General features: G+C 34.2%; 3 protein-coding genes and 1 long non-coding RNA gene across 7 annotated transcripts; 2 read left to right on the forward strand and 2 right to left on the reverse strand.

Moving 5' to 3' along the window:
* The first annotated feature begins 8,405 nt into the window (after positions 1-8,405).
* Positions 8,406-15,370, forward strand: LOC125221956 (putative 1-phosphatidylinositol-3-phosphate 5-kinase FAB1D). 2 transcript variants are annotated; one of them, XM_048124308.2, is made up of 13 exons: positions 8,406-8,613; positions 9,508-9,727; positions 9,802-9,835; positions 9,929-10,579; positions 10,677-10,824; positions 10,891-11,232; positions 11,333-12,094; positions 12,180-12,508; positions 12,588-12,714; positions 12,795-12,950; positions 13,023-14,198; positions 14,289-14,549; positions 14,754-15,370. In XM_048124308.2, exons 2-13 carry the CDS (start codon positions 9,667-9,669, stop codon positions 15,147-15,149), a joined length of 4,443 nt encoding a protein of 1,480 aa, XP_047980265.1. In that variant the 5' UTR covers positions 8,406-8,613; positions 9,508-9,666; the 3' UTR covers positions 15,150-15,370. The 2 variants fall into 2 exon arrangements, with proteins under 2 accessions (XP_047980265.1, XP_047980266.1); XM_048124309.2 differs by having other exon boundaries at positions 8,406-8,570.
* A 2,623-nt stretch (positions 15,371-17,993) lies between these two features.
* Positions 17,994-19,182, forward strand: LOC125185268 (2-oxoglutarate-dependent dioxygenase 19-like). The gene is made up of 3 exons (XM_048081777.2): positions 17,994-18,251; positions 18,339-18,580; positions 18,742-19,182. The coding sequence occupies exons 1-3, from the start codon at positions 18,027-18,029 to the stop codon at positions 18,746-18,748; spliced, it is 474 nt and encodes a 157-aa protein (XP_047937734.1). The 5' UTR covers positions 17,994-18,026; the 3' UTR covers positions 18,749-19,182.
* A 1,413-nt stretch (positions 19,183-20,595) lies between these two features.
* Positions 20,596-22,404, reverse strand: LOC125222546 (2-oxoglutarate-dependent dioxygenase 19-like). Its single transcript, XM_048125218.2, has 4 exons — positions 22,163-22,404; positions 21,841-22,082; positions 21,036-21,363; positions 20,596-20,955 (listed from the first exon to the last, which is right to left on the reverse strand). Exons 1-4 carry the CDS (start codon positions 22,388-22,390, stop codon positions 20,704-20,706), a joined length of 1,050 nt encoding a protein of 349 aa, XP_047981175.1. The 5' UTR covers positions 22,391-22,404; the 3' UTR covers positions 20,596-20,703.
* Positions 22,405-24,600: 2,196 nt separating this feature from the next.
* Positions 24,601-26,404, reverse strand: LOC125222548 (uncharacterized). Of its 3 annotated transcripts, XR_016130117.1 has the most exons (5): positions 26,185-26,393; positions 25,979-26,079; positions 24,963-25,456; positions 24,761-24,876; positions 24,601-24,670 (listed from the first exon to the last, which is right to left on the reverse strand). It is a non-coding gene; the product is annotated as an uncharacterized LOC125222548 (long non-coding RNA). The 3 variants fall into 3 exon arrangements; XR_016130116.1 differs by having other exon boundaries at positions 24,643-24,876; positions 25,715-26,079; positions 26,185-26,404; XR_007176575.2 differs by having other exon boundaries at positions 24,643-24,876; positions 26,185-26,391.
* Between the last annotated feature and the right edge of the window lie 92 nt (positions 26,405-26,496).

Consider the following 26,496-nt stretch of genomic DNA (forward strand, 5'->3'; position numbering starts at 1 on the left):
GGAATTCAAATGAGGAAAACTGAAACGGCATTTATTTTGGCAGCTCACATTTGCTGATCTTGATTGGGCAAAGTTTAAACACACTCTACCTCATGAAACAACTTGTCCCCAATTGACCAAAGTCAATTTAAATGTTGTATTCTTGTCCTTTTATTTTTAATTTTTCACCAATCAAGGCATCATAGGAAATTAGAATATTGCAAAATGTATTTTATGGTCTCCAAATAATCAAGATTAAATTATTGAGCTATATATTACTACAATATAACGAATTAAGAGTTCGAGCAGTGAGCTCTTCGGCGATTGGTGAAATATAAATTATTTTATAAAATCTGTGTCGCTCCCAAAGTCCATAATTTTATAAGTCAAATGAATTATTACACTACCTAATCAAAAGAATATTTTGGAAGATTATGTCATTTGAATTTATATTTGGTTAGTGTATCACTCTAGCGAGAGAGCTAATGGCGCGTTACTGTCGATATGAACAACACTGTATAAAATTTCATTCTAAATAAAAATATGTCGGCGTTACTGTCGATATGAACAACACTGCGTAAAATTTTATTCTAAATAAAAATATGTCGATTTAGAGTGAACTACATAAATGGTACCTGATCACTTTCGCACATAAATGGTACCTGATTATTATTTTATATCGTTTTTGGTACCCAGTGACAAAAATAACCCTAGGTACCAAATATGTGATTTTTTTTCATGGAGGATAATTTTGAAAATTTCTATGAAATAGTACTAAATATGTGATTATTTTTTCTTCTTTCTTATTTCTCTTTTTCTTCTTTAGTTTCTTCTTCTTTTTTTTTTTCTTCATTTTCTTCTTTCTTTTTAGTATTTTATCTTCCTTTCTTTTATCTTTTTTCTCCTTAGTAAAATGTTTCTTCTTCCTTCTTTTTTTTTTCTTTCTTTTTAGTGGTTAATACTTGCATCTAATTGCATTCATAATATAAATAAAAAAACAAAATACCTAATTAAATTAATTATTTAAAATAATTAAATCAATTGAATATTTTTTATTAAATTATGTTATACTCATTTTAAGGTTGAAACACATAACTAAAAATATTCAACTTTTTATATCATTATGAATACAATTCACAATATTAAATTGTTATTAAGGCTATATTGATTAGTTACTAATTTAATGTAAAATAATAATAATTATTATTACATAATATTATGTGATTCATAATTATATAATTATACTACAATTATTTATTAATTACTATTAATTTTTAGTATTATAACAATACTAATTATAACTATAATTATATTTAAGTATATTTGAATGATATTAAAAATAAATATAAATATTAATATTGATTAATAATAATAGTATAAAGAATTAGGAGAATGAGAGAAGATATTATAATATCACTTTTGGTACTAATTTTATATTTGCTCAAAATATCCTCTATGACATAAATGGGAAAATATATTTATTTAAAGGGCATTTTGGGAAAAAATTGTATCAGGTATCAAAAATGTAATTTATAGATATAAAAAATGATAAAAAATAAAGATTAGGTACTTACGTGCGAAAGTGAAAGACCAGGTACCATGTAATTCAATTCACTCTTCAATATAATGAGACTTACTTTAATTTCTAAGTTCTCATTTCTCTTTATGAATTTTGTGGCCCCATGTATTTTTTTTCAGCCGTAACTGGAACATAGTTTATGGACCCGCTTAAAAATATTTTTTTAATACTTAATAAATAATCTAATGCCCAATTCCTACTCAAGTACAATGTGGACCCATTTTATTAGTCAAATACAATTGATAGGCCCTTTTACAAATACAAGTAATAGGCTCTCTTTAGGGTATAAAGATGTATTTTTTGCTAATCTAATTAATAGGCACAATTATACCTTGATTTTTTAAAACTCTATTTTCAGTTGCTTTGCTATTGACAACTCAAGAAAATTTCATTTAATACAAAATTCCTTTTTCGGCTGAGGCCGCCCTAAATATAAAAGCTGCAAAATTTGTTATCAATAAACCCAAAGCTGAACAGATATGATTGTTCCTTTCATTTTAAATTCACTATCATTACTGTTAAATTTTAACTTTTCAATTTTGTTTTGCTATTAAATTAAGCATAAAATTTAAGACTGGCAGAAAAAGGACAAAGATAAATGTTTACTTTTCCAGCGGCAAAATTAAATACTCGACTCGCTCTTCATATAGAACTAATAGAAGGGGTTAATATTTTGGGTATAGTAAAAATAATAATTTAATTTAATAAAAAAATATATACTTAAATAATCTAAATCAATATGTTGAAAATGACATTTTATAGTAAAATAGAGTTGATTCCATTTATATAATTCAAATTAAATTCAATTTCGTGTGCAAAATCAGACAACTCTTAAATTCAGTTACTGCTAGAACGAAATTTTATGTGCAATATCAAATAAAATTCAGAACTCGTATATTTGCAGATTTTTTATTAAAAAAAATTACGATAAATTGAGCTATAGTACCCACATATAAATGCACCACTAATTAAATGGGCCAGAAATATTTAATTTAGTGCTGGACTCTTCACTTTTCTGTGGGGTTTAAATGGTGGGCCAAGCCCATAAATCAACAGCAGTTTCAAATATTTTAGGAATAAGCCCAATAATAACTTGATACTCAAAATAGAAAGAAACGCAATTCAGGAGAAAAATTCATTTACTAGCTATCAATCTTTGAATGATTTTTGTCACTTTCATTGATAGATATTTTAATAATTTTTTGATAAATGTTGTCAATCGTTTCGAAAAAAAAAGAAGAAGAATTGTCGAAAAATGATTTAGATTTAGATATTACTCCATATTGTTATCTTTTATATTGTGAAAATTATAGCGTTAAAGCTGCATAATATTGCAAAATGTTTTACATTTAGTAGTATTATTTTTTATTTTATGACGCGTTAAGTAATTATTTGTCGCACCTTGTACCACAAATTAAAAATTCTTAATACGTCATAAGTGGGTTAATAGGAGAACCATTTGCTATTCAAAAGACAACTAATATGAAAACGAATAATACTAACCTTTTGTTTAAGATGCCTTATCCTTATATTAGAGATAAAGTCTAACATAATTTTATTCGAAGACTTTATTTTAATAATTTAATTCGATCAATCAAATTAAAATACGTACGTACTTAATTAACTAACTAATTGCATATATAAACTACTCCTTATACAAAGAATCACGAAAACACAAATAAATCTATCTTCACCTCTACCAAATCTCAAGAGAGCATTTGAATTGTTCCCTATATTAAAATACGATAATATCCACTATTCATGTTTGACAAACACAATAAAGAAATATTTTTCTCATTCAAATTTATTTTATTAAATTCGGGCAAGCAACATCACGCCAGCTTCGTCGCCGGGCAGCACGGGCTGTGTGGAAAATTAAAACTAGAAATTTTTTATTATACAAAATGATAATACTAAAATTAAATAGAGTTTTGTATTTTGTTGGAAGGTATTTCTTGAATGTCACGATTTCATACGTGATCGCCGATTCATAGAAATTGAAAATAAATAATGTTATTTATTTCTTATGCTTATTATTTATAACTTCACAAACTTTAATTGAATGTAACGATTTCATAAAAATTAGGAAATGAATAATGTTACTAAATACTTTTATTTATTTCCTATATTCATTATTTAAAAATGTACTACTACTAGCTATATGTTTCAATAAAGTAGTTAAAATCACAAACTTTGACTAAATTGTTATCCATTTCATCTCAATTCTAGATTTTCTGTCTCCAAAAAACTCTTACTGCACTATTTTTTTTGTTGACACAATTGACACAATTTCACGTAACCACGCAGTCGATTTTATTGTTGCCTCAAAAGGCACAATCACATTTGACCAAAAAATACGTGACCAACAAAACTTTAAAATCATGATTAAGTATTTCTTCAAAGTTTCTACTCCATATAAAAATATTGTTGAAAAAACATATCATTTCATAATGAAAAACTTTTTCTTTCTCTCTATCAATTCATGTGAAATTAAGCGCTAAATCTTTCCGTTTGTAATATTCTAAATTATAGTATAATGATCAATGACTGAACATTAATCTTGCTCAATTAGGTAAACTTTTGTTCTTTCGAGGAATACATTTATGGAAATAATTATAGTTTAAGGATGCAATAAAAAATTCAAAATGTAGATAGAATGTCAAATCTGCCCATCTTGACCAGCCAACTGATCAATATTTGCTTTAAATACAACCCTAGCAACTTGCTTTCTCTCACTAAAATATTTTGAAATTTAAAATATTGGGACCCTCCAATCAATATTCTGCAAAACTCTAGATTTTTCAACCTAATTTTTTTTTGAAATATAATGGCGATTTAAAAAATTAATTCAAGCGAAAAAAATATCGTGCTGTATAAAATATCCTCACCAACAATATTAAATTGTATTCCACATATGAAGAACTCAAACAAAGCTTATAAAATGGATATGGTTCTCAACTACAACACACAATGAAAAATATCCAAAAGTCAAGAATAATTAAATATAGTATCATGTATAAAAATCTATGCACTCTGCGTTATTCATGAAGAAGTTTTGGTTCTAAAATAATCAATGATATAGAATAAACTCAAGGATTAATTTGTCTGCAAAATTACCAAGAATAAGTCATTTTTTTTTTGTCTCGCACCGTTCCAATTTAAATGATAAATCACGAATTTTTAAAAATTGCCAATAGTCTCATATGACCAGTTTGTTTTCTTATTTCTAGACGATATTATTTTGTCGTCCTTATTATCATATTAATACACGTTTGCATCACTATTCATCCATACTTTCAAAATATTAACTATGTGCATCAATTTAGCATCACTTTTTCCAGCAAAAAATCATCATGGAATAATTAAGAATTTTGAAACATCGAGATTTGTTATTTGTAAGGCGTGTTATAATTCATAATTTGTTCAAATTTTATGATTTTACAAAAAATTAACTTAAAATCAATCGCTTAATATTTGTTTTATACTAATGATACGTTAGAAGTTGATTATCATGGCGTTGTATGCCCAAATTGTCGTAAAAAATGTAACACGACATATTAAATGAGTTTCAAACTCTCCTAAAACTAATGGAATATTACTCTCTAGTCATTTCACACATCACACATACATTAATGATACAAGTATACAATTTTGAGCCATATTAATTGGTGATGATTTGTACCCTTTCTTGTGGGTTTACTATTTGTGTATCTTGTTTTACATGACTTGTCTTTGTGGGAATAAATAATCAATAATATATGGGTCAAATTAATTGGTTAAATTTCATGCCTCTATCGATCGATTGGTTTCATGTTGATGATTGGAATTATTAAAACATCATGCCATTTGCCGTGCAAATATTAGTTATTCGTGTAACGATCCGTGTACAAAAGTGTCACGAAATAAAGTATACTAAAATCAATCATATTCTTGTTATTTAATGTGGCATGATTAAATACCACTAATCATACCCACAAAGATATGTGTGTATTCACCAAGCATGGTGTTTAGCTCGATCATTATTATATTATTATATTTTTCTCTTAGTTGGTGATCATGATAAGATACATGTTTTTGGCAATATGCGTATGATTTTCCTTTTTTTTTCGTGACATATAGTAAGGGGACATGTTCATATACCTCTTGAAGAATGTATATTTAAATGTTATAGAACAAATATGAAATAAGTTTACAAGAAAAGTGAATCTATCTGTTCTAATTCTAAAATCAGTTGTTTTACATATTTATTGTAGAATATATTAGAGTTAATATTGGTAATTGTCTTATTCACTGATGAGGGACGAAGTCTGTAACAATCAATCTGGTCCATGAACTAACACCAATTGTCTTACATAATCGATGTAGGATATTCAAGTCGACACTAATTGTCTTATATAAACGAATTCCTAACAATCGACCCATCGTAAACCACGTTGAGCCGCTATCCACTCCATAGACCATCCAATACCAAGTGCCTTACAAAACCGACAGATGACATTAGAGTTTGTTTCGACTCCTCTTAGGCCACGTTGGTTTTGGCTGATGCCTTTGTCATGTCACCATTCTGTGGCTGCTACCTCGAGTCGGCTCCAAACATTCTTGTTGGTAATGGCTAGTTCTTTTGCCAACCCACCACTTTGACTTATTAGATCACTTAATGCAAACACCAATGTTATGGATAAAATATTAGAATTCGTTCTAAAATATTAGTCTATCGAAAAAAGAGAACCTATTAGGTTTGCAAATCCAACATCAATTATCTTGTACAACCGACGTGAACATTATAGCACGTAACTTATACAAATAGTACTAATTTTATCAAATAGTACTAATTTTATTTTTGTGATAATCACTTTTAAGCACAAAGATTGTCATTTTTTATTTGTGCTATTTTTATTCATAAAAACATTAGCTTTATTTATATAATTAATAATTTACGTAAAAGAACAATAACCTTTTAATTTTAGAGCTTAAATATGATATAAGCTGGAGAATACGAGGTAGCTAACTACGTGTCTTAAACGAACCACTAATTTTAATTCATAGTTGGGAATAATATATGGAGTACTATTTATTAATATTAAAAGTAAAATAAAAGTTCAATGATCCACATTAATTAATATAATCGATTAATCTACTGCTGAATTTATTGAGAAATATAGTTTGTAAATAAATAATAGTAGTAATTAATAGGTTTACAAGATAAGTGATGTCTGAGTTCTTGACGTGAAAAATTTCAACATGTTTGCACGATATTCATATTTTATTAAATTTTATAAGTAATATATTATTCACTAATAATATTTTCCCCACACATAATGAGATGAAGTTATTTTTTATTTGTATGATTGTATGACTATCTTTTAAAACGTTAAACTAGTCATTATTTAGCTTATTTATATACTAATTTTTATTTGTCTAGATTAAAATATATAAATGCACAACCAAAAGGATGGATTTTGTTTTAATAATAAAATATTATTTTATTATTTATGAAAACAATATAAACATCATTTTACCTAAATGCATTAATCAGATTGAGATAACTCATGTGAATTATTTAGATCAATCATGAAAAGCAATCAATAAATTTGTACATACATGTACATTTTAGTAAATATAAACCTACATCTTATGTAGACTAATCTATTATTGAATGTAAACAAATAAAAATAAACTTTATATTTACTGTTATAAATGCTACATGTATACTAATTTATTGATTGCTTTTCATGATTGATCAATAATAATTCACATGAGTTATCTCAATCAGATTAATGCATTTAGGGAAAGTGATGTTTCCTTATTTTCATTAATAAGAAAATGAAAAATATCCCGGGAAGGGCAATCATGCTTATATAAAATTTTCAAATTGGCTATTTTTTTCCCACCAAAGAAACAATTTTGTTTTTTTCTTCTTCTTAATTTCTTTGTATAACTATTTGTTAACTTATCACGTGGTTTAAAAAAAGTAAGATGAGAATGTAACTGTCCGAATGCCAATGATCACATTTTGATAATTAAAAAACTCTAGGAAAAAAACAAAAAAAGAAGATAAGAGAACGTGTAAAAAGGAAAATATTTGTACTATGTTTTTAGGTATGTCACGGTTTATATTTAACCTATCGATCATTACTTTTTTCTTTATGGTTGTAATAAATAATGCAATTATAAAGAATAGATTTATTAGCAATTATTTTATGATTATTTTGGTGAAGCTATATCTATATGTCATTCAAGATATCGTAATGGAGGTTACCACCTGTGCTGTGAGTTAAACAATATCATCTATTTATATATAAAAAAAGATGTGATTTAGTTAAAAAAATATCATTAATAGTATATTAGAATTATAATTTTTAATATGTGATAATTACAAATAAATCAAACACCGAGATAATTTGGTAGTTCCATAAACTTTAATACTCCCTTCGTCCACTACTAATAATCTTAATAGTTGACGACACATATTTTAACATAAAATTGGTAAAATTAAGAGAGATATAGAAAAAGAAAAACTTATCAAAACAAGAAAAAATAATTTTTGCGGAACGTATCAAATAAAAAAACACGAATATTGGTCGTAGAAGGAGGAAATTTATTATTTTAATAATAAATAATATTAATTCTTAATAATACAATATATTTTTCAAAATGAATAAAAATTTCCACAATTTTCCATTTCTTACTTTTTTTCAAACTTGATAAATAGTGGAGTATTTGACTTCGAATACAAACAAAAGAATTCCAAGTGGCATAATTCTACTTCTACCCACCAACATAAATTCATTATTCATGCTATCTTTAATGCTGAAAAATTCAAATTATTTTTGTGAGCAGCGAAAAACTGGCTGTGGGCCCTATCCATCTTCAGCCAATATTTCAAACTTTTCTTTATTACTTCTCCTTCTCAAAATCTCTCTTCATGTTGAGCTCGTTCACAATATCTTTTGCTTTTCCAATGTCCCCTTTTCCACCGCCTTGAAATTCTTCAATGTCCAAGATTTTGGGGGTATGAATCAAGATTGCTGAATTTATGGGAAATTTGTTTAAGAGTGAGATTCAAAATCTGTTCTTTATGTTTTATCCTTTTGAAATTACCTTGTAACTGTATAATTGTGGTGTTCTTGATTTTGGGAAATTGTGATTTAGTTGAATTATGTTGAGTTGTGAAATCAACAGATCAAATGGCTGTGAATTTCTTGGTAGTTTAGTTTTTTTTTTGTTTTTTTCTACATTTTTAGGACTTTGATTTCTCCAATTTCTTGGAGTATCTTTTTTTTTTTTTTTGAAATTATCTTCTAACAGTAGAATTGTGGTGTTCTTGATAATGTGATAGTGTGATGTAGTGGACAATATGTTGAGTTGAGAATCAACAGATCAAATGGATGTGAATTTCTTGGCAGTTTTGGTAGTTGGTTTCTTGTTTTTGCTTTAGTTTGTTGATGTTTCGTATTTCAAGATTGTGGATTTTATAGTATTTATTTACATTGAGATTTATCTAATCTTGAATTTGTAATGAAATAAAGCTACAGATTAAATGATTATACAGAAGGTTTTAAGAATATAAGGAATTTAAATTTCCTATGTAGATTTTTTCAATACAATTGCAATTTTTTCAGTGTATTGAATCATAGTTCTTTCTTCATATTGGTCATGTACTAGTTTGAATTGCTTCTTTTTCCTTTAATCCTAAGGATAATATATATAGAATCATTATTTTCCCCCAAAAAATGGATGGTGTAACATATGCTTTATGTTAAAAGATAATTCTTCTCTGTACTAGATCTGGTATCTAGGCTCAAATCTTTCTTAGATATTCGTTATGAGCTCGTAAACAATTCATAGCCCTTTAGTTTCGTTATCTACTCGAATTCCTCTAGTTGAACGAGATTAACGTTGTGTAAGCTATAGGTGTTCTCATTAACTCATTGAGGTTTCATACGCAGAATGAAATGTATCAAATGTAACTATGTAATTGCGGGAAGTTGGCTAAGTCAAGCAAGCGCACAACACAGGATAGAGGTCGATCTATGAGCTTTGCAAGTGTTTGGTTCGAGTATATTACTTAGAAAGTGTAAACAAAAAGAAGTCGAAGATCTTTTGCGATGCCATCATTTAGTCCTACCGCTTCTTTGAAAAGCAGCCACAGTTCTCTATCAAGTTGCAGTAAGCTCTTGCTCTTATCTTTTTTATCGACTATTCTCTAAATATATAAATTCACGTATAATCTTGTTTTACAGGTGATATTTTGTCAGATGGGAACTTTTATGATCGGTACATAGTGCACATCCTTCTCTTTTGATAATAGTCTCGGATGCGTCGCCTGTTTCAATTCTGAGCTTACAAAATTTGTTCATTCTCTTTCAGGCCTTACGTGGTAGATAGCAGCCTTGTTGACTCGAGCATTTTAGTTAAAACGAATGGTTTTCATCAAAACGGTAATTTGGTGAAGCAACATGTTTTAGAAGGTCGAAAGATTAATGGTTTTGGGAGTGTCGGAGAGATAGAAACTGCTGAAGTTCCACTAGGAACGAGCAACAATGTCGAAAGACTGAGTTCATCCGTTGATGGATCTGCTGCATTTCTTCCGAATGATGAAGGGAGTGCCGAGTTCTGGCTTCCCCCGGGGCCTGAAGACTGGGAAGACGACGTGATAGGTAGGGTTGCAAGTTATGATGATGATGACGATGAATGTGGGGATGGCGCCACCTGGGCTAGGCCTAGTTCTTTAAGCAGCTTCGAAGAAGAAGGAAGTGCTAGTTTCAAGTTCAGAGAGGAAAAGGTTAAAGCAATGGACAATGTTAAGAACGGAAAATTTGCAGCCCTCGTTGGCCAACTAGTTAAGTCTGTTGGTGTTAGTTCCTCCGGAGGTCAGGGCGAAAACTGGGTGGACATAGTGACTTCTTTATCTTGGGAGGCTGCTGCATTTGTGAAGCCGAACACACATGAAGGTAAGGCCATGGATCCCGATGGATACGTGAAGATTAAATGCATTGCAAGTGGTTCACGTGGTCAAAGGTACCATCTAGTTCTTGTTTATGTTTTTTTCTTCAGGACATTGTCTGTACATATTCAATGATGCCATGAAACATTCGATCTTGTTTATGTTGTTTAGTCAAGTATATAAAGGACTCGTCTTCAAAAAGCATGCTGCTCACAAACACATGCCGATTAAGTACAAAAACCCTCGACTGCTGTTGATCCATGGCTCACTAGATCTTTCCTCCGGTGGATTATCGTCATTCGACTCAATGCAGCAGCAGGTAAGACAGAACACCTCCCTTTTCAACTGAATATGCGAATTTTTCTGACTATGTGTCCATTGACAGGAAAAGAGCAATCTGAAAACTATTGTCGATATGATAGAGAATTGCCATCCAAATGTTATCTTGGTCGAAAAATCAGTTTCTCGAGACATACAAGAGTCTATTCTTGCAAACAGAATGACACTTGTGTTCGATATGAAGCTGCATCGGCTAGATAGAGTTGCTCGCTGTGTTGGTTCACCTATCTTGTCAACAGAGCTTGCATTGGGTCAGAAACTTAGGCAGTGCGAGTCCTTCCACATTGAAAGATTTGTCGAAGAACATGATGTTAGCAAAGATGGCGGAAAGACACCAAGTAAAACTTTGATGTTCCTCGAGGGCTGCCCTTCTCGACTTGGATGTACAGTAAGTCTTCCTTCACTTTATTATGCTAGAACGTGTAATATATGCAAGTTTTGTTACGTTTTCTTGTGAAAATGTTGATGAACGTATTCATTTAATGCAGATTGTGTTGATGGGAGCAAGCAGTGACGAACTGAAAAGGATTAAATGCGTCATCCGGTGTGCAGTTGTCATGGCATATCATTTTATGCTCGAGGCTTCCTTTCTTCTCGACCAGACCTCAATGTTCTCCACGGTTTCTCCATGTGAAGTGCTGTACCCGACACTCAACATCCAAAGATCGACTTTGGTTGGCTCCGAGGAAACACACACGTGCGATTCCAAGGTTTCCGATGCAATTGACATTCCCATACCCAATGGTTTCCATCAAAACGACCCGGAAAACCTGATGTCTTCCTCAGAAGGAAGTTCTTCGTTATCGTCTCACTCCTACAGCCCAGACACATTTCCAGGGCTATCTCTTTCAACATCAGTCGAAAAAGCTATGAATGACGGTTTTCCCCTTTTCTCCGTCTCTTCTAAGAGAATTACCAGTCCGTTTGGTTTTAACGGAAGAAATCAAGATGGTGAGGCTGTGGCTAAAATTGATGACATGCAAAAAGACGGATATATGGAAGATAATTCGCCTGACACTCAACCAGAATTATCGGATACGTGGAATCATAGTGATAATGCTGAAGATCAGTTGCCTAGCAAGGATGGCATCTGCGCGGCGCTTGATTCCGAGAGCATATTAGTGTTGTTGTCCAGCCGCAACGCTTCAAGAGGGACTATCTGCGAGAAGAGTCATTTTTCTCACATCAAGTTCTACCGGAGCTTTGATGTTCCTCTCGGAAAGTTTTTGCGTGATACTCTGCTCAGTCAGGTCCTTTTTCGAACTTTTAGCATTCCGTGATCACTGTGTTTTTCAGCTTATAAGTCGAACCTAACGTAGAATCTACCTCTCACAGGGACTCCATTGCAAGACATGTGGAGAAAGCCCTGAGGTGCACTCTTTCTTCTACGCGCATCACAACAAGCAACTCACAATCCAAGTTAGACGTCTTCCTGCTGGAAAAAGTTTGCCCGGTGAAACTGAAGGGAAGCTTTGGATGTGGAGTCGTTGCGGTCTATGCCAAGATGGAAGCTTAAAATCGACGAAAAGAGTGTTGATATCTACCGCTGCCCATGGTTTATCATTTGGAAAGTTTTTGCAGCTCAGTTTTTCAGACGTCTCTTCGTTCAATTGTTCGTCCAGCTGTGGCCATTCTTTCCATAAGGATTTCTTGTACTTCTTTGGGTACGTCAAGTGTCATATACTTTTATCGTTGTCCAATGCTAAATGTCTTCTAAAATTGTAACGTTCGATTAAAATTCAGACTAGGCCCCATGGTTGCCGTGTTCAAGTATTCATCAGTTGCGACTTGCTCGGTGTCACTCCCGCCTCAGAAGATGGAATTCAGTGCTTCTGTCAAAAAGGAGTTTCTTAAGAAGGAATCCGATGATGTACGTGCCTTGTATAATTTTATCGTTGCTTTATCCTTCGATGAATTTGTGATACTTATTGTGTTTTTCGCTCTTTTAAGGTATATCTGCAAGGGATGTTAATGTTCGTTGATATCGAAAAGTCCCTTAAGGAAATAGAAGCTCGATACATCGGGGTGACTCTCAATATTCAGGGCTCGAGCAAGGAATTTTCGGATATTATGCTCATGCTGAAGCAGGAAAAGTCTCAATTCGAGGTTAGATAGTTTGCGATAAATGGATTTTTATAATTCACCACCGTTGTTCTAAATGTTCGTGCAAAATGATAGGTCGAAATTCAACATGCTATGAATGATGAAAGTGAAGTTGATGCTGCGTCTAGGATCCTAAGGTTGAACACGTTTCGGTTGGAACTTCTTCTTAAATCATGTGTGTGGGATCAAAGACTTCACGCGTTACTTTCATCCGACATCAAGGTGATTGATTCTAACTCTATCGCCTCAGTATGCGTTGAAGCTAATGAATGTCCAGTTACAGAGATTCGTTTAAATGGACAAGTTGAACAATCTACGGGTGTGTGGTTCGAAAATGGATTATCTGTCGATGTATTATTGACAGAACATCGTACCAAAGATGGTGTTTCTGATTCAAGAGATGAGCCCCATCGCTCTTTGTCTCTCGACCTAGAAACAGATAAGGATTGGATTTGGGCCGCGTTTGATGACATTCGACGTGAATACATGGAGGATCTGCAGAGAGGCTACTTGCCAAAGATTGAATCATTTAGCAGTTATGCTGCAGAATCCGTCCCTCAGAAAATGATAAATGACGAGGGGTCAAGGCTGCACATTCCTCTCGGTGCTAACGACTATATAGTTTCCGACTACGAAGATGAATTCTCGAGCATAATTGCTTGCGCTCTGGCCTTACTGAAGGATTTTGAGGTAGCAACGGATGATCTATCCGAGAGAGAAAGAGGAAACGATTTTAAACCGAACGAGAGTTCTCAGAAACTGACGAGAGTTTTTTCGTTAACCACTTCTCGTTGGCGTTCCTTTGGCTCGTTGGATTCCGATGGTCTACACTCTCCACCTGCCAACTTGGAAGATTCACACACATCAAGTTTCGACGGTCTTGATTTGTTAGATTCGACGGTTTCCTATAGTGCTAGCCACTTGGAGGTGTCTATGGGGTTGGGGAGAAAGCGCAAGTACTCCGTCGTTTGCCTTTACGCAAGCCAGTTCCGTCAGCTGCGCGATCGTTGCTGTCCTTCCGAAGTCGATTTTATTGCCTCTCTGAGTCGCTGTAGAAACTGGGACGCGAAAGGCGGGAAGAGTAAATCTTTCTTTGCTAAGACGCTAGACGACCGTCTTATCATCAAGGAGATTAAGAGGACAGAGCTCGACTCATTCATGAAGTTCGCCACGAACTACTTCGAGTACATGAACGAGTGCTACGAGCTCGGAAACCAGACGTGTCTTGCTAAGATTCTCGGAATATACCAGGTTAGTTAGTCTCTCCATCTAAATTCGGATAGCTGCAGTTGTTGCTTTTGGCGTGTATCATACCGATGTTGTGTAACCGGTTGCGTGTAGGTTACAATACGAGCTCCGAGAAACGGGAAGGAGACGAGGCACGATCTTCTAGTGATGGAAAATCTTTCGTTTGGTTGGAATATATCAAGACAGTACGATCTCAAAGGAGCTCTGCACGCTCGGCTCAACACGGACGAGGCAGGGGAGGTTCTTCTCGATCAGAATTTCATCAACGATATGAGTGTTTCGCCACTCTACGTTTGCAGGAAATCCAAACGGAACCTGCAGCGCGCTGTATACAACGACACAAATTTCCTCAACGTGAGTGTTTTTTGCCAGTTACATAATTTGTTTCGATAGCGGTTATATATCTCAATTTTGAGTTCGGAATTTCAAGACAATTTCAAAAATTCGCCAAAGTTATTTTTAAAAAACTCGGAGGGGGGGGGGGGCTCGAGCCCCCTTGGCTCTTTTTTGTTTCTGCCATGTACTGTGACTGACTATCCCATGTTCGTTTATTCTCAGACGATCAACGTCATGGACTACTCGCTTCTCGTGGGGGTGGACACTCAACGAGGTGAACTGGTATGTGGCATCATAGACTACCTCAGGCAGTACACGTGGGACAAGCAGCTCGAGAATTGGGTGAAATCCTCGCTCGTTGTCCCCAAGAACCAGCTGCCGACCATCATCTCTCCCATCGAGTACAAGAAGAGGTTTAGGAAGTTCATAAGCACACATTTTCTAACCGTTCCAGATCACTGGTGTTCCCACAGGTCTTCCGACCCTTGCACGGTCTGTAGTCCGGCCTCAGATAATGGCGTGCAGCAGAAGAAACGGGGGAATGAGGACGATGGCTTGTTCCATACGACGTCGCAAAAGCAGTGGAAACGCGAACAAGGGACTCTAAAGGCTGCCTGATTTCGAGTCGTTGGTCGTGGTTTTGTTGTCCGTCTATATATTGAATCCGGCTACGTTGTATATAGTCGATCGCCTCGTAAGCCTGCAGTTATTTTAAGCAGATAGTTTTGGGGGCATTTTGGTGTGTTACATTACACGTCGTTACATATATGTTTGTTTTTGTATGTATATCACCTTGAGCAACTGTAAAAAGGGCAATGGAATATTTCATCAAATTCAAATGTGGTGGTTATTTATTACATTAGGATACAGTTCTTGTTTACACACATTTACACGTCTACAAGTGTGTGAATTGTGATGATATGAAAATAAGGTAAAAGTTATTGGAATTAAGATCATAATCAATTAAATCAAAGCTGGTATAAAGCTACAAAAATCAAATTTAAAGATTGATCAAAAGGACATTTTTCATTAATCTTGTGATATGAATCTCACGTCGGAATTCAACAGCACAAATGGAAAAATATGTAATCCATGACAAACGGATAATTAGATTGTGCTCTTGCAGAAAATGTCAAAAATTTGCAAACATCATTCGAAATTGATTTGGAGAAAACTGATTTAAAACGATAAAATTGATTAAAGAAACGACTTCGTTTTAAGTACTCCCTCCGTTCCCTCATAGTTGAGGCGAAACTTTTCGGCACGGAGTTTAAGAAATGAATGTTGAGTGTGTTAAATAAATAGATAAAAAAGTAAGAAAGAGAAAAAGGTAGAGAGAATAAAGTAAAAAGTGAATAAAGTAAGAGAGAGTAAAGTAAGAAAGAGAAAAAAGTTACTATAAATGGAAATGACTCAATTATAAAAGAACTTCTCAAAATGGAAAAATGACTCTACTATGAAGGAACGGATGGAGTACTATTCGTACTATTCATGGAGCATATTCAGCTAGAAAATTTATATTCACGTCAAGTTGGGAACCATCATAAAATTTGCGATAATTTATAAGTACCACTCTTATAATTAATGGGAAATAAAGAATTCAGGCAACGTTTATAATTTTAGGGACAAGATATCTTTTTTTTTTTTTTTTTTTTTAATAATGAGGAGTATAGTTTAAATTAAATTTTACTCATTGATTTAATCTATAATGAGTGTTTGGGGGAGTAAGTTAATTCGAGGACCGTAAAAAAGTTAGAAAGTAAAAATTACTTGCCATGTTTGTTTGCAGTAGGGATGTCAATGCAGCTGAGCTCGCAACCTGTGGATCGGCCCGAATAGCCCGCCAAATTTATAGAGTTATGGTAGAAAATTTCTAGCCCGATAAAATTATAACCCGATTAGCCCGCACCCGATTAACCTGCAATCCGTTCGGGCCCAACCCGAAAACCCATTGGACTGGCCCAAAAATCCGATAAAATTCCTATTGTTCTATTTATTTAACTCCTAATTCGACACTTTCATTGATTATTTTTAAAATGTAAACAACTAAAACAAATAACTTTCAATTTTATATTAAATATACAAATTATATATTAAATTTATATTAATATAATAATAAATAAATAAATTAGAAACTTCTAACTCATTAAAAATATTTAAATTTCTAAAACAATGTTTTAAAACATGCTTTAAAATATTTAAATATATGTTTTATTTTTTATAAATCTCAAATATTAGTATTTGATCATGTTTGTGTTTAAGTTTAACTGTTTAAGTATATATCTCAAATTTATCATAATTAAATATTTTATATTTTAAAAATATAGCTAATTTCAACATGATTTATTAGATTGATCGCATGTTAATTTTATCGGTAGCAACCCGATTAACCCGATGGGCTAGCCCGAAACACGAGTTTTTAGGATTAGGGTCGAACTTTTACAACCCGAAAAAATCACAACCCGATTAGCTCGCACCCGATTGACCCGCAACCCGAGTAGGGTTGGCCCGAAACCCGGTGGGCCGGCCCGATTGACATTCCTAGTTTGCAGTATTCAGTAATCTAATTTCTTGAATTTTAAAATTCGATGTTTATTCGAATTTTAATAAAACTGAAAAGTAATTAGAATTCTAAAATAAGAAAAATATCGCAACTTTCCTAGATTCTGATTCCCCAGCTTTTCCGGGCTATTCTTATATATTTCGGTATTTAAATATAATTTTAATTATTTTATGCAATTATTGTTATTATTATTATTATAAACAATAGTCAATTAAATTTTGAATTTTTAAATAATACATATCTAATTAAATTATCAATAAATAATTATAGTTATGTTTATAATTAAATTTATTATTATTTAAATAAATTGATTCTTTATCTAGAAACCAAAAATGATACTACCTCCGTCCCCCAAAATTTGCTACACTTTGACCCGACACGGACGGATTTTAAGAAATGTAATGGAAAGTGAGTTGAAAAAGTTGGTGGGATGTGGGTCCTACTTTTAAAGTATTAGTTTTATAATAAAATGTGAGTAAGAATGAGTTAGTGGAATATGAGGTCCACTACCAAAACTAATAAAAATGAAGTGTATCAAATTTTTAGGGACGGACCGAAATGGTAAACTGTATCAAATTTTCAGGAATAAAGGTAGCTATACTCCAATTAAATAGATGTACAAACCGCACCGACTTTGTCGTATTCTAAACAAACCTTCTCACATGCTATATACATATTTTGTGCAAACCCCCCACCAAATAAATTAAGAAATTATATTGTATCGCGATCCAATATTTTAATTCACTGTAATATACTATTAATATACTCTATAATAAACAAATCTTATTTTATATATGGCTGGCTGTCCTTTCCTACAGTTTTCAAAGTCGGCGTTCTTACCTCTCTCACTACAAATACCTACTTCACCACTTACCTTCACCACATACACATACACACACACACAAAAGCTAGAGATAGATCAGTGAGAAACAATGGCAGCAGTAGCACAAAACTCATCATTTGTGAAAGCTTTAGCAGAAAACACCACTCTCAAATCCATTCCTTCTCAATTCACTTTCGCCACTGATTCCAAAGCCTCCCAATCCGATTCACTCCCCATCATCGACTTCTCTCTCCTCACCTCCCCCGATCCCGACCAGAGCTGCACAGTCCTTGCTGACCTCGACAGCGCTTGTCGGGAATGGGGCTTCTTCATCGTAAGCAAAATTTATAAATAAAATTCTTTTATATAGTTCATGCATTGAGTTTAACATATTTATTTCGTTGTTAATTAATTAATGCAGTTGGTGAACCATGGGATTCCGGAGAAGCTTCTCAAAGCTATCATCGCAGCGAGTTTGGAGTTTTTCGAGCTGCCGGAGGAGGAGAAGCGGAGGTATGAGGCCAAGAGCGCTTCGGACCCAATTAAGTCCGGCAGCGGCAGCCTCATCAACGCTGCTAACCAAAAGGTTCATCTTTGGAGGGATTTTGTCAAATCGTATGTTCATCCCGAGTTTAACTGCCCTAGTGAGCCTCAAACTCTAAGGTAAATAAATAATACTCCCTCCGTCCGTTAATGATTTGCCACATTGAGGATTAATTGTGTGTGTTTTAATATAAATGTTGGGATAATCGACGATTTTAATTAATACTACTAAAAAAAAAAATCAAAAACCACCGATTTTAATTAATTTTATATTTGAACAGATATTGAGCAATGGGAGATACAAGAGCGTGAGGCACAGAGCCGTCGTGAATACGGAGGCGACGAGGATCTCCGTCGTAATGGCCAACGGGGTGGCGCCGGATGCGGTGGTTGCTCCGGCGCCGCAGCTGGTTGAACAAGACGGCCGGCCATTTTATCAACCCATGAAATTCATCGAGTATGTTGAAACTATGCTGACCAATCGACTTCTGGGAAAAAGCAACTTAGACTGCATCAAGATTCAACATGAATGAATTATTTAATCATACGTAATTAGTTAAATATTTACATATTTAATTTCTTGAGGTTGTGAAATTGATGTTTGCTTAGTAACTTCTTGTATCACAATGGCGCCAATTCATGTATCGAAACATTGTATTTTTAATTACTATTGAAATATTTATTTACGGAATTGAAATTGGAATTAGAATCGGAATCGAATCCTGTATGGAAAGCTGATCATTGCAAATTTCGAGTGAAAAATAGTCGGTACAAACGTAAAAATGTACTCCATCCGTTACAGAAAGTTTGTCACATTTTTCCATTTCCGTCCGTCCCACAAAATTTATCAAATTTCACTTTTTACCATTTTTGTCACATATTCCACTAACTCATTCTCATCCACATTTTATTATAAGATTAATATAAAAGTAGGACTCACATTTCACTAATTTTTTTCTAACTCATTTTCTATTATATTTTTTATAGCCCGTGCCCGGTCAAAAATAATACTATTATTACTTTTGATTCCACCTAAATATAATACTTTTAATTTAATTACTTCTGAACAAATTCGATGAAGTCACTAATAGCGACTTAATGTTTTAATTAATTTTGCTATGATATTGATGTAACATCACTACTGTGGACTGTGGTATATATACACATGGAGTATTAAATAATGATTCTGTAATCATTGTTGTAGTGGTTGTCTATTATGTTATATAATTAATGAGCACAATTATAAATTCTGGACATTTCTATTTAGCAAGCAAACATAGAGCATGATGATTAAATAATTGTTTATTATATTAAATAATCTTATTATATGTATTCTCTGAACTGAAAATTGGCATGTTGTTATTGTCATCGAAATGGAAGTATAACGATTAATACTCCCTCCGTCCCACTTAAAATGCAACATTTGGGAATCGGCACGGGATTTTATGTAGTGTTGTTTTGTGAGTTAATGAAGAGAGAGTAAAGTAAGAGAGATGAAAAAGTAGAGATAGAGTTGTTTCAATTTTAGGAAACGTTTCATTTTTAATGGGACAACCAAAAAAGGAAAACGTTGCATTTTTAATGGGACAGAGGGAGTATAATATTTGCATAAATACAAATATACTACATCACATGCTACAGCCGATTGACAAATTTGGACGCGTAATTTCAAAAGCTTATAGTAGCATGTACTAGTACATATATTCACTATTCATCTAATTATTAAATTATACTATAAATTGCTAACTTTAATGTTTTAATTTATTGTTATAAAAAGATACGCCATGTGACAGCGATACGCATAGTCGCTTGAATTTATTAAGAGATAATTAAATATGTTTGATAATTATAACAAATTTTAAATGCCTTTCACGTGCTAAGATAAGGAAAAAGAGGTAAATCATCCTCTTCCTCTTCATTTCAACTATAAGTTGACGGTGTATTTATTTTTATTGGAAAAATAACGATTAGATCTAAATAAATAATACACTAGTTGTGCTACATATTACTCCTGATAGACTACCTAGCTCATATCATCTTCATTAATTTCTTTTTAATCATATTTAGAATCTAAAATACTACAAATTGCAATTTTTTAATTTCCCATGTGCGGCAATCGCTTCCGCAACCTTGACTTTTGTAATAGTAATTTTTTATAGTAAAATTAAAAGTAATACAAGCAACAAACTGCAAATGACAACCTAGACAAAGTAGTACATTATATTTAAACATAACTAAATAATTCAATCATCTTGAATTTTGATGCAATCTAAGTTGCATTTTCCCAAAAGTGGATTGCTTAGCATTGTTTCCACATACTCAATAAATTTCATGGGGCGATAAAGCGGACGACCATCTTGTTCCACCAGCGGCGCCGCCGGAGCAACAATGGCATCCGGCGCAGCGCCGTTCGCCATCACCACCGAGATCCTCGTCTCCTCGGTATTCACCACGGCTCTGTGCTTCACGCTCTTGTACCTTCCGTTGCTTAGTATCTATTACAAAATTTTATAAAAAAGTTAAATAAAATGTACGAGTATAATTTCACTTAGAAAAAATCTCGAACCGAATTTACCTCAAGATGATCGGCGGTGTTAACGAGGATAGCGTTTTGCGGGGAGATGGTGTCGAACCACTCCCCGTTGTGCTGGATCTGAAGCCCCGCGACTCCGTTGTGTATGAGGAATGTGAGAAGGCCGTGATCGGTATGTGGGGGAATACCGATGGCCTGGTCCGGCTCCGGACAAGGCGGGTAGTAGTTGGCCGCGTACAATTGGAAATACGAGTCGAGTTTCAAAGCTTCGTCCACGAACCCTTGTTCGAGCCCTAGGTTTTCCCCGATCGCGTGCATCAGTTTCCTGTACACGGATCGGGTCTTCCCTGAGAACTCTTGCAAAGGCTCCCTGCAAATGGAGGAACATTATTATTAGTTATTTCTCATTTAATCCATGAAAAATTTGTCTATTTTTATTTATAGTTAGAGTTGTCATCGGTTCGAGTTCAAAGGTAGTGGAATCATAACCGGACTGGCGACCTTATTCGTATTTGCGGTTTTGGCTGACTTTTGTACTACTATGGTTTTGTAAAATCATTTTTCAACGCTTTTGGACCTAAATGACCAATTAACTTTCAATTCACATTTCGAAAATGTTGAAATTAGAAAACCGGACCGGTAGAATCAATGTCGAAATCGGTTCAGGTTTTGAAACCGAACTCGCGAACCGGTTAAAACCAAGCAACCCTAATTGTACCATGAAGGTCCACACAATACGGCACGTGTAAAATGAAATTCATCTTTCGTTTAACACTCCACCAACTTTTCTATTAAAACACACAATGCGCCAAATTATTTACGGGTGGAGCGAGTATTATTTATTTACCTCAGACTCTGAGGCTCAGTAGGGTAGTTAAACTCGGGGTGAACGTACGATTTGACAAAATCCCTCCAAAGATGAATCCTTTGGTTAGCAGTGTTGATGACGCTGCCGCTACCAGACTTAATAGGGTCCGACACGCTCTTGGCCTCATACCTCCGCTTCTCCTCCTCCGGCAGCTCAAAGAACTCCAAACTCGCCGTGATGATAGCCTTGAGAAGCTTCTCCGGAATCCCATGGTTCACCAACTGCATTATTTAACAACGAATTAATTAAATATGTTATACTCAATGAGCTATATATATAAAATAATTTTTTTTTTTCGTACGATGAAGAAGCCCCATTCCCGACATGCGTTGTTGAGGTCTGCAAGGACTTTGCAGCGCTGGTCGGGATTGGGGGTGGTGAGGAGAGAGAAGTCGATAATGGGGAGCGAATCGGATTGGGAGCCTTTGGAATCAGTGGAGAGTGTGAATTGAGAAGGAATGGATTTGAGAGTGGTGTTTTCTGCTAAAGCTTTCACAAATGATGAGTTTTTTGCTATTGCTGCAGCCATTGTTTCTGTGTGTTATTTTGATGTGAATGAGTTTGGAGATTGTTGAAGTTGGTATTTATAGTAAGAGAAGAAATGGGAAAGCGGCGTAAGCACTTCACGCCGAGGTTGAATTCTGTAATAACGACGGCCCTATCTTATTTATTGGGCGGTTTAATTTTTGTCGACTAAATTATGATCCGTAAATGTTATTTTCATATTTGCTCGCCAGTTATCTATTTATAGTAACTTTTTCATATTTTCACACGGTTGTTTATACTCTATAGGGTAGTGATAAAATGCAAACTCATATATTATACAAACTCCAAACTATGATTTAGATCGTTAAAAAATACTACCTCCGTCCACCAAAATTTGTCCCATTTTTCCATTTTTGTCCATCCCCCAAAATTTGTTTCATTTCACTTTTACCATTTTTGGTAGTGGACCTCATCTTTCACTAACTCATTCATACTCACATTTTATTATAAAACTAATACTCCCTCCGTCCCACAAAAAATGTCACACTTTCCTTTTTAGTTTGTCCCACAAAAGATGTCACATTTCCCATTTTGGAAAAAGTTCTCTCTCACGTGAATATAAAAATTATATTTTCTCTCTCCATTTAACACACAAAACAAAACCTCCTAAAATCCCGTGCCGTCCCAAAAGTGTGACATCAAAATCCCGTGCCGTCCCACAAGTGTGACATCTTTTGTGGGACGGAGGGAGTGTATAAAAGTAGGACCCACAATCCACTAACATTTCAACCCACTTTCTATTACATTTCTTGAAATTCGTGCCGGATCAAAGTGGGACAAATTTTGGTGGACGGAGGTAGTATAAAAAATAATAAAATAGTAGCAACAGAAAATGTCAATACAGTGTCAACGCTTGATGCTATGTTGATATTGTGTTGACATTTTCTGTTATGACTATTTTGTCGTCTATGGACATTTTTTAACATTCCAAATTATAATTTGGAATTTATACAAGATTTTACGTTTGATTACATTCTTTTGTTTATAAGTTACAAATCGGATAACAAGGAGTTCAAACGAAAACATAAAATACAAAGTGGAAACTCAAGTTATATAAAACCTAAAATATTTTTAAAGGATTTTTATGTTTATATCCTAGAAGAAGAAAAATATAGAAAAGGACATGACACGGTTAAAGTCTATATAATGTTAAGGTTTACTATTTTATTGGTTGTTGGTCATAGATAGAGTGGGCCCTCTCTAATTTATTGTAGTCGGTGAAGTATTGTCGATTTGATTATTGTGAACGGTCTCTTAATTTTTGAAGTGTGGTTTAACTTCATTGACTTGCATATTGTGAAGTGTGAACGGTCTCTTAATTTTGGCTACGGCAATACATATAATAAATTTTATTTATAGCCATGTAGGCTGAGTTGAATATGTGTTCTATGTTCCTCTTTAAGTTAGATATCTAATTTGTGGTTTAAACAATCGCTAGTTAATCAATGGAATTGTTTGAGAATCACTTAACGAAAATTAAAAGATAAAATCAAATGAAGTATAGTATAAAACTTATTATTATTATATAAAGTCTAAAATACATTTAACAAAATTAAGGTTGTTAACACAAAATTAAAGTCATAAAAATAAAAAAAAGGCTTCACGATGCTCCTTTTGTATTGGTAATATATGTTGTTTATTGTTAGAGAAGGGCCTTTATCTTATTTATTGTTGGGAGATTTAATTTAAAGTATGGTTTTACTTTCAATGCATAATTGTGAAAAGTTCTCTTTAATTTATTTTTGTCACGTGGCGATACATCTAAAAAATTTTGTTTGCAGATGGAACGAGATATATTCTATTCACTATTCATATAATTATTAAATTAGAAAAGTTCTAACTTTTATGTTTTAATTTATTGTTTATCAAAGATACGCCACGTGATGGCGATACACGTAGACCTTAGTCGCTTTAATTTATAACAAATTTTAAAGTCCTTTCACGTGCTAAGATAAGAGAAACGCTGAAACGAAGTAAATTTGTAAAATCATTCTTTCAACTATAAGGGCTCGTCTGGTAGGTTTGTAAATAATTAACAAGGTTTTATGGTTAATGGGTTTTCATGAATTGGTTGATAGATTAGTAGGTTGTTTGGTTCAGCTCAAGCAATTAGATTAGCCCATAACCCACGTTTGGTTGGAACGACGATCCGCTGAAACACACAAAATGCTGACTAAAGTACCCCTCTCTCGGTTGAACTCCAATTATCGATGTTGTATCCCAAAATCATAGAAATTCAGGCGGTAAACAAATGATTATCTTCCTGCCAAGAGTGAATAGTGTCAATTAGATGGCTTAAATAGGGTTTACATAACTCAAATTTGTTCAGCGGCTCCTTTAACAAAAAATCTACCCTAGCGATCAAACGACGACCCGCCGTGCATCGGATAAAGCTGCGGCAAGGTAATTGGTTGCTCTCCGTTGTGTTGCTGTGTATTGCTCCTCCTATTCATAGTAATTGGTTTCCACCTGCCAAGAAACAACTTCAACAATCAAGACATCGTTATTCACAGGAAATGTTCGTGCAGCAATGTAACGTTTGAAAGTGTGCAAACCTTATTCGCGCTTTTCATGCTTCGGCTGCTCTTGAGCGATCTGAACAAGGGCTTTCAACCTAAGAAGCTCAATCTGTTTGATGCTTTCTGTTTCGTCCAATGCAAGATCAACGATGGCTTCTGCATCCACCAGCCTCTGCTCAGCTGATGCAACGCGCGTCAAAAGTTTCCAGCCTCTTGCAGAGCTGCCAGCGCTCGTCTTTGAGTACACCATGGCTTGGTTGAAAGCCGAAGCCAAGTTTCTCTGTACAGCGTTTTCCAACCCGAGTTGGAAGCTGATCTCCGGATCTTAAATCCCAGCGCGTAATGTATGGCTGAACGAGTTAACGGAGTTTCTATGTAGAGCGACTCTTTCAGAATCAGACGTGGATATCATCGCAGCATTCCCATAGCAGATGCCGAGAAACTTATGAGCTTGGCCGAGCATGTGCTCATTGTGGTTTATCGAGCAAGATCCTATAGGTTTCCATAGCCTGCTTCGGCTGCTCTGTTTCCTGTGAATAATGAGGAACAGAGTGAACTACAAACTACAGCAAAAAAAACGAGAGCCCGCACACAGAGGGAGTATCTTCATACAACGAGTGATACAGATGAAAACTCAATCTGAATTCAGTCCAAAAAAATGAGATCCCACAAAACTCAATCTGAATTCAATCCGTTCACAAATGAACATCAAAGTGGTAAAATTAAAGAATAGACACTGCACTAAACAGGTCGACCACTATCCGGATTGATTTTTTCACACAATTTACCTTATTGCAGATGCACACCACATTCATCATCACCAATTCATAATCACTCTATTGCGGAACGAAATTGATTATGCAAGGCAATCAAATCCAAGGGGAAAATCTCATAGCTTCAGATGCACAATAATACCAACTCCAATCAGAACAGAATCAATTAGGCAAGAACCCCAATTCGAAGTTTAAAAAGTAAAACACCACATCGAACCCTAAAATGCGCACAAATCGACACCATTCAACAATAATCGAACAACCAGATCAAAACTCAACCGGAAAACGGTAATCCGATGAACGCCGAACTGAAGTGAGTCGAAGAGGGAGGATACGCCTGTGTAGTGTTGAACTCGCCTCGACGGAAATTGAGCCACCAACTGTAAATGAAGGGCATAAAAGATGAAACGGTTGATGATTTTGGAGGGCAAAATCGTATAAATGCAGCGTTTTCAGCCAAATCGTGAAAAGCTCTTCTCTTATACCTGCTCAAGACTCTGATTGTGTTAGCACGAAGACGCTGATTGTAGTAGATGAAGGTTGGAAACCCGGCTGTTGTGTACCGGGTCGCTGGAACTACCAAACAGCGGTTAATGGGGTGAGGAATGCTGTTTCACGGCGTTTCAGGGGTACCAGACAAGCCCTAAGTTGACGATATACATTTGTTTTATCGGTAAAGAATAAAGATTAGATTTTAAAAAATACACTAGTTGTGAATTGTGATACAGATTACACCTGATGAACTACATTGGGTGGAATATTAATTGTTTTGATTTATCTAAAATGTAAAGGGATTA

This window comes from Salvia hispanica, chromosome 1 (genome assembly GCF_029641045.1).
Source record: "Salvia hispanica isolate PSC_SH4W2 chromosome 1, Shi_PSC_v1, whole genome shotgun sequence".
NCBI lineage: Eukaryota > Viridiplantae > Streptophyta > Magnoliopsida > Lamiales > Lamiaceae > Salvia > Salvia hispanica.

Excerpts from the sequence above, each read along its gene's own strand:
- LOC125221956 (XM_048124308.2), top strand. The coding sequence starts at position 9,667 with ATGCCATCATTTAGTCCTACCGCTTCTTTGAAAAGCAGCCACAGTTCT. Across the intron at positions 9,836-9,928 it reads GATGGGAACTTTTATGATCG|GCCTTACGTGGTAGATAGCA; the intron begins GTACATAGTGCA and ends ATTCTCTTTCAG. Across the intron at positions 12,095-12,179 it reads GTGATACTCTGCTCAGTCAG|GGACTCCATTGCAAGACATG; the intron begins GTCCTTTTTCGA and ends TACCTCTCACAG.
- LOC125185268 (XM_048081777.2), top strand. The coding sequence starts at position 18,027 with ATGGCAGCAGTAGCACAAAACTCATCATTTGTGAAAGCTTTAGCAGAA. Across the intron at positions 18,252-18,338 it reads GGGAATGGGGCTTCTTCATC|TTGGTGAACCATGGGATTCC; the intron begins GTAAGCAAAATT and ends TAATTAATGCAG.
- LOC125222546 (XM_048125218.2), bottom strand. The coding sequence starts at position 22,390 with ATGGCTGCAGCAATAGCAAAAAACTCATCATTTGTGAAAGCTTTAGCA. Across the intron at positions 21,364-21,840 it reads ACTGAGCCTCAGAGTCTGAG|GGAGCCTTTGCAAGAGTTCT; the intron begins GTAAATAAATAA and ends CTCCATTTGCAG. Across the intron at positions 20,956-21,035 it reads ACACCGCCGATCATCTTGAG|ATACTAAGCAACGGAAGGTA; the intron begins GTAAATTCGGTT and ends ATTTTGTAATAG.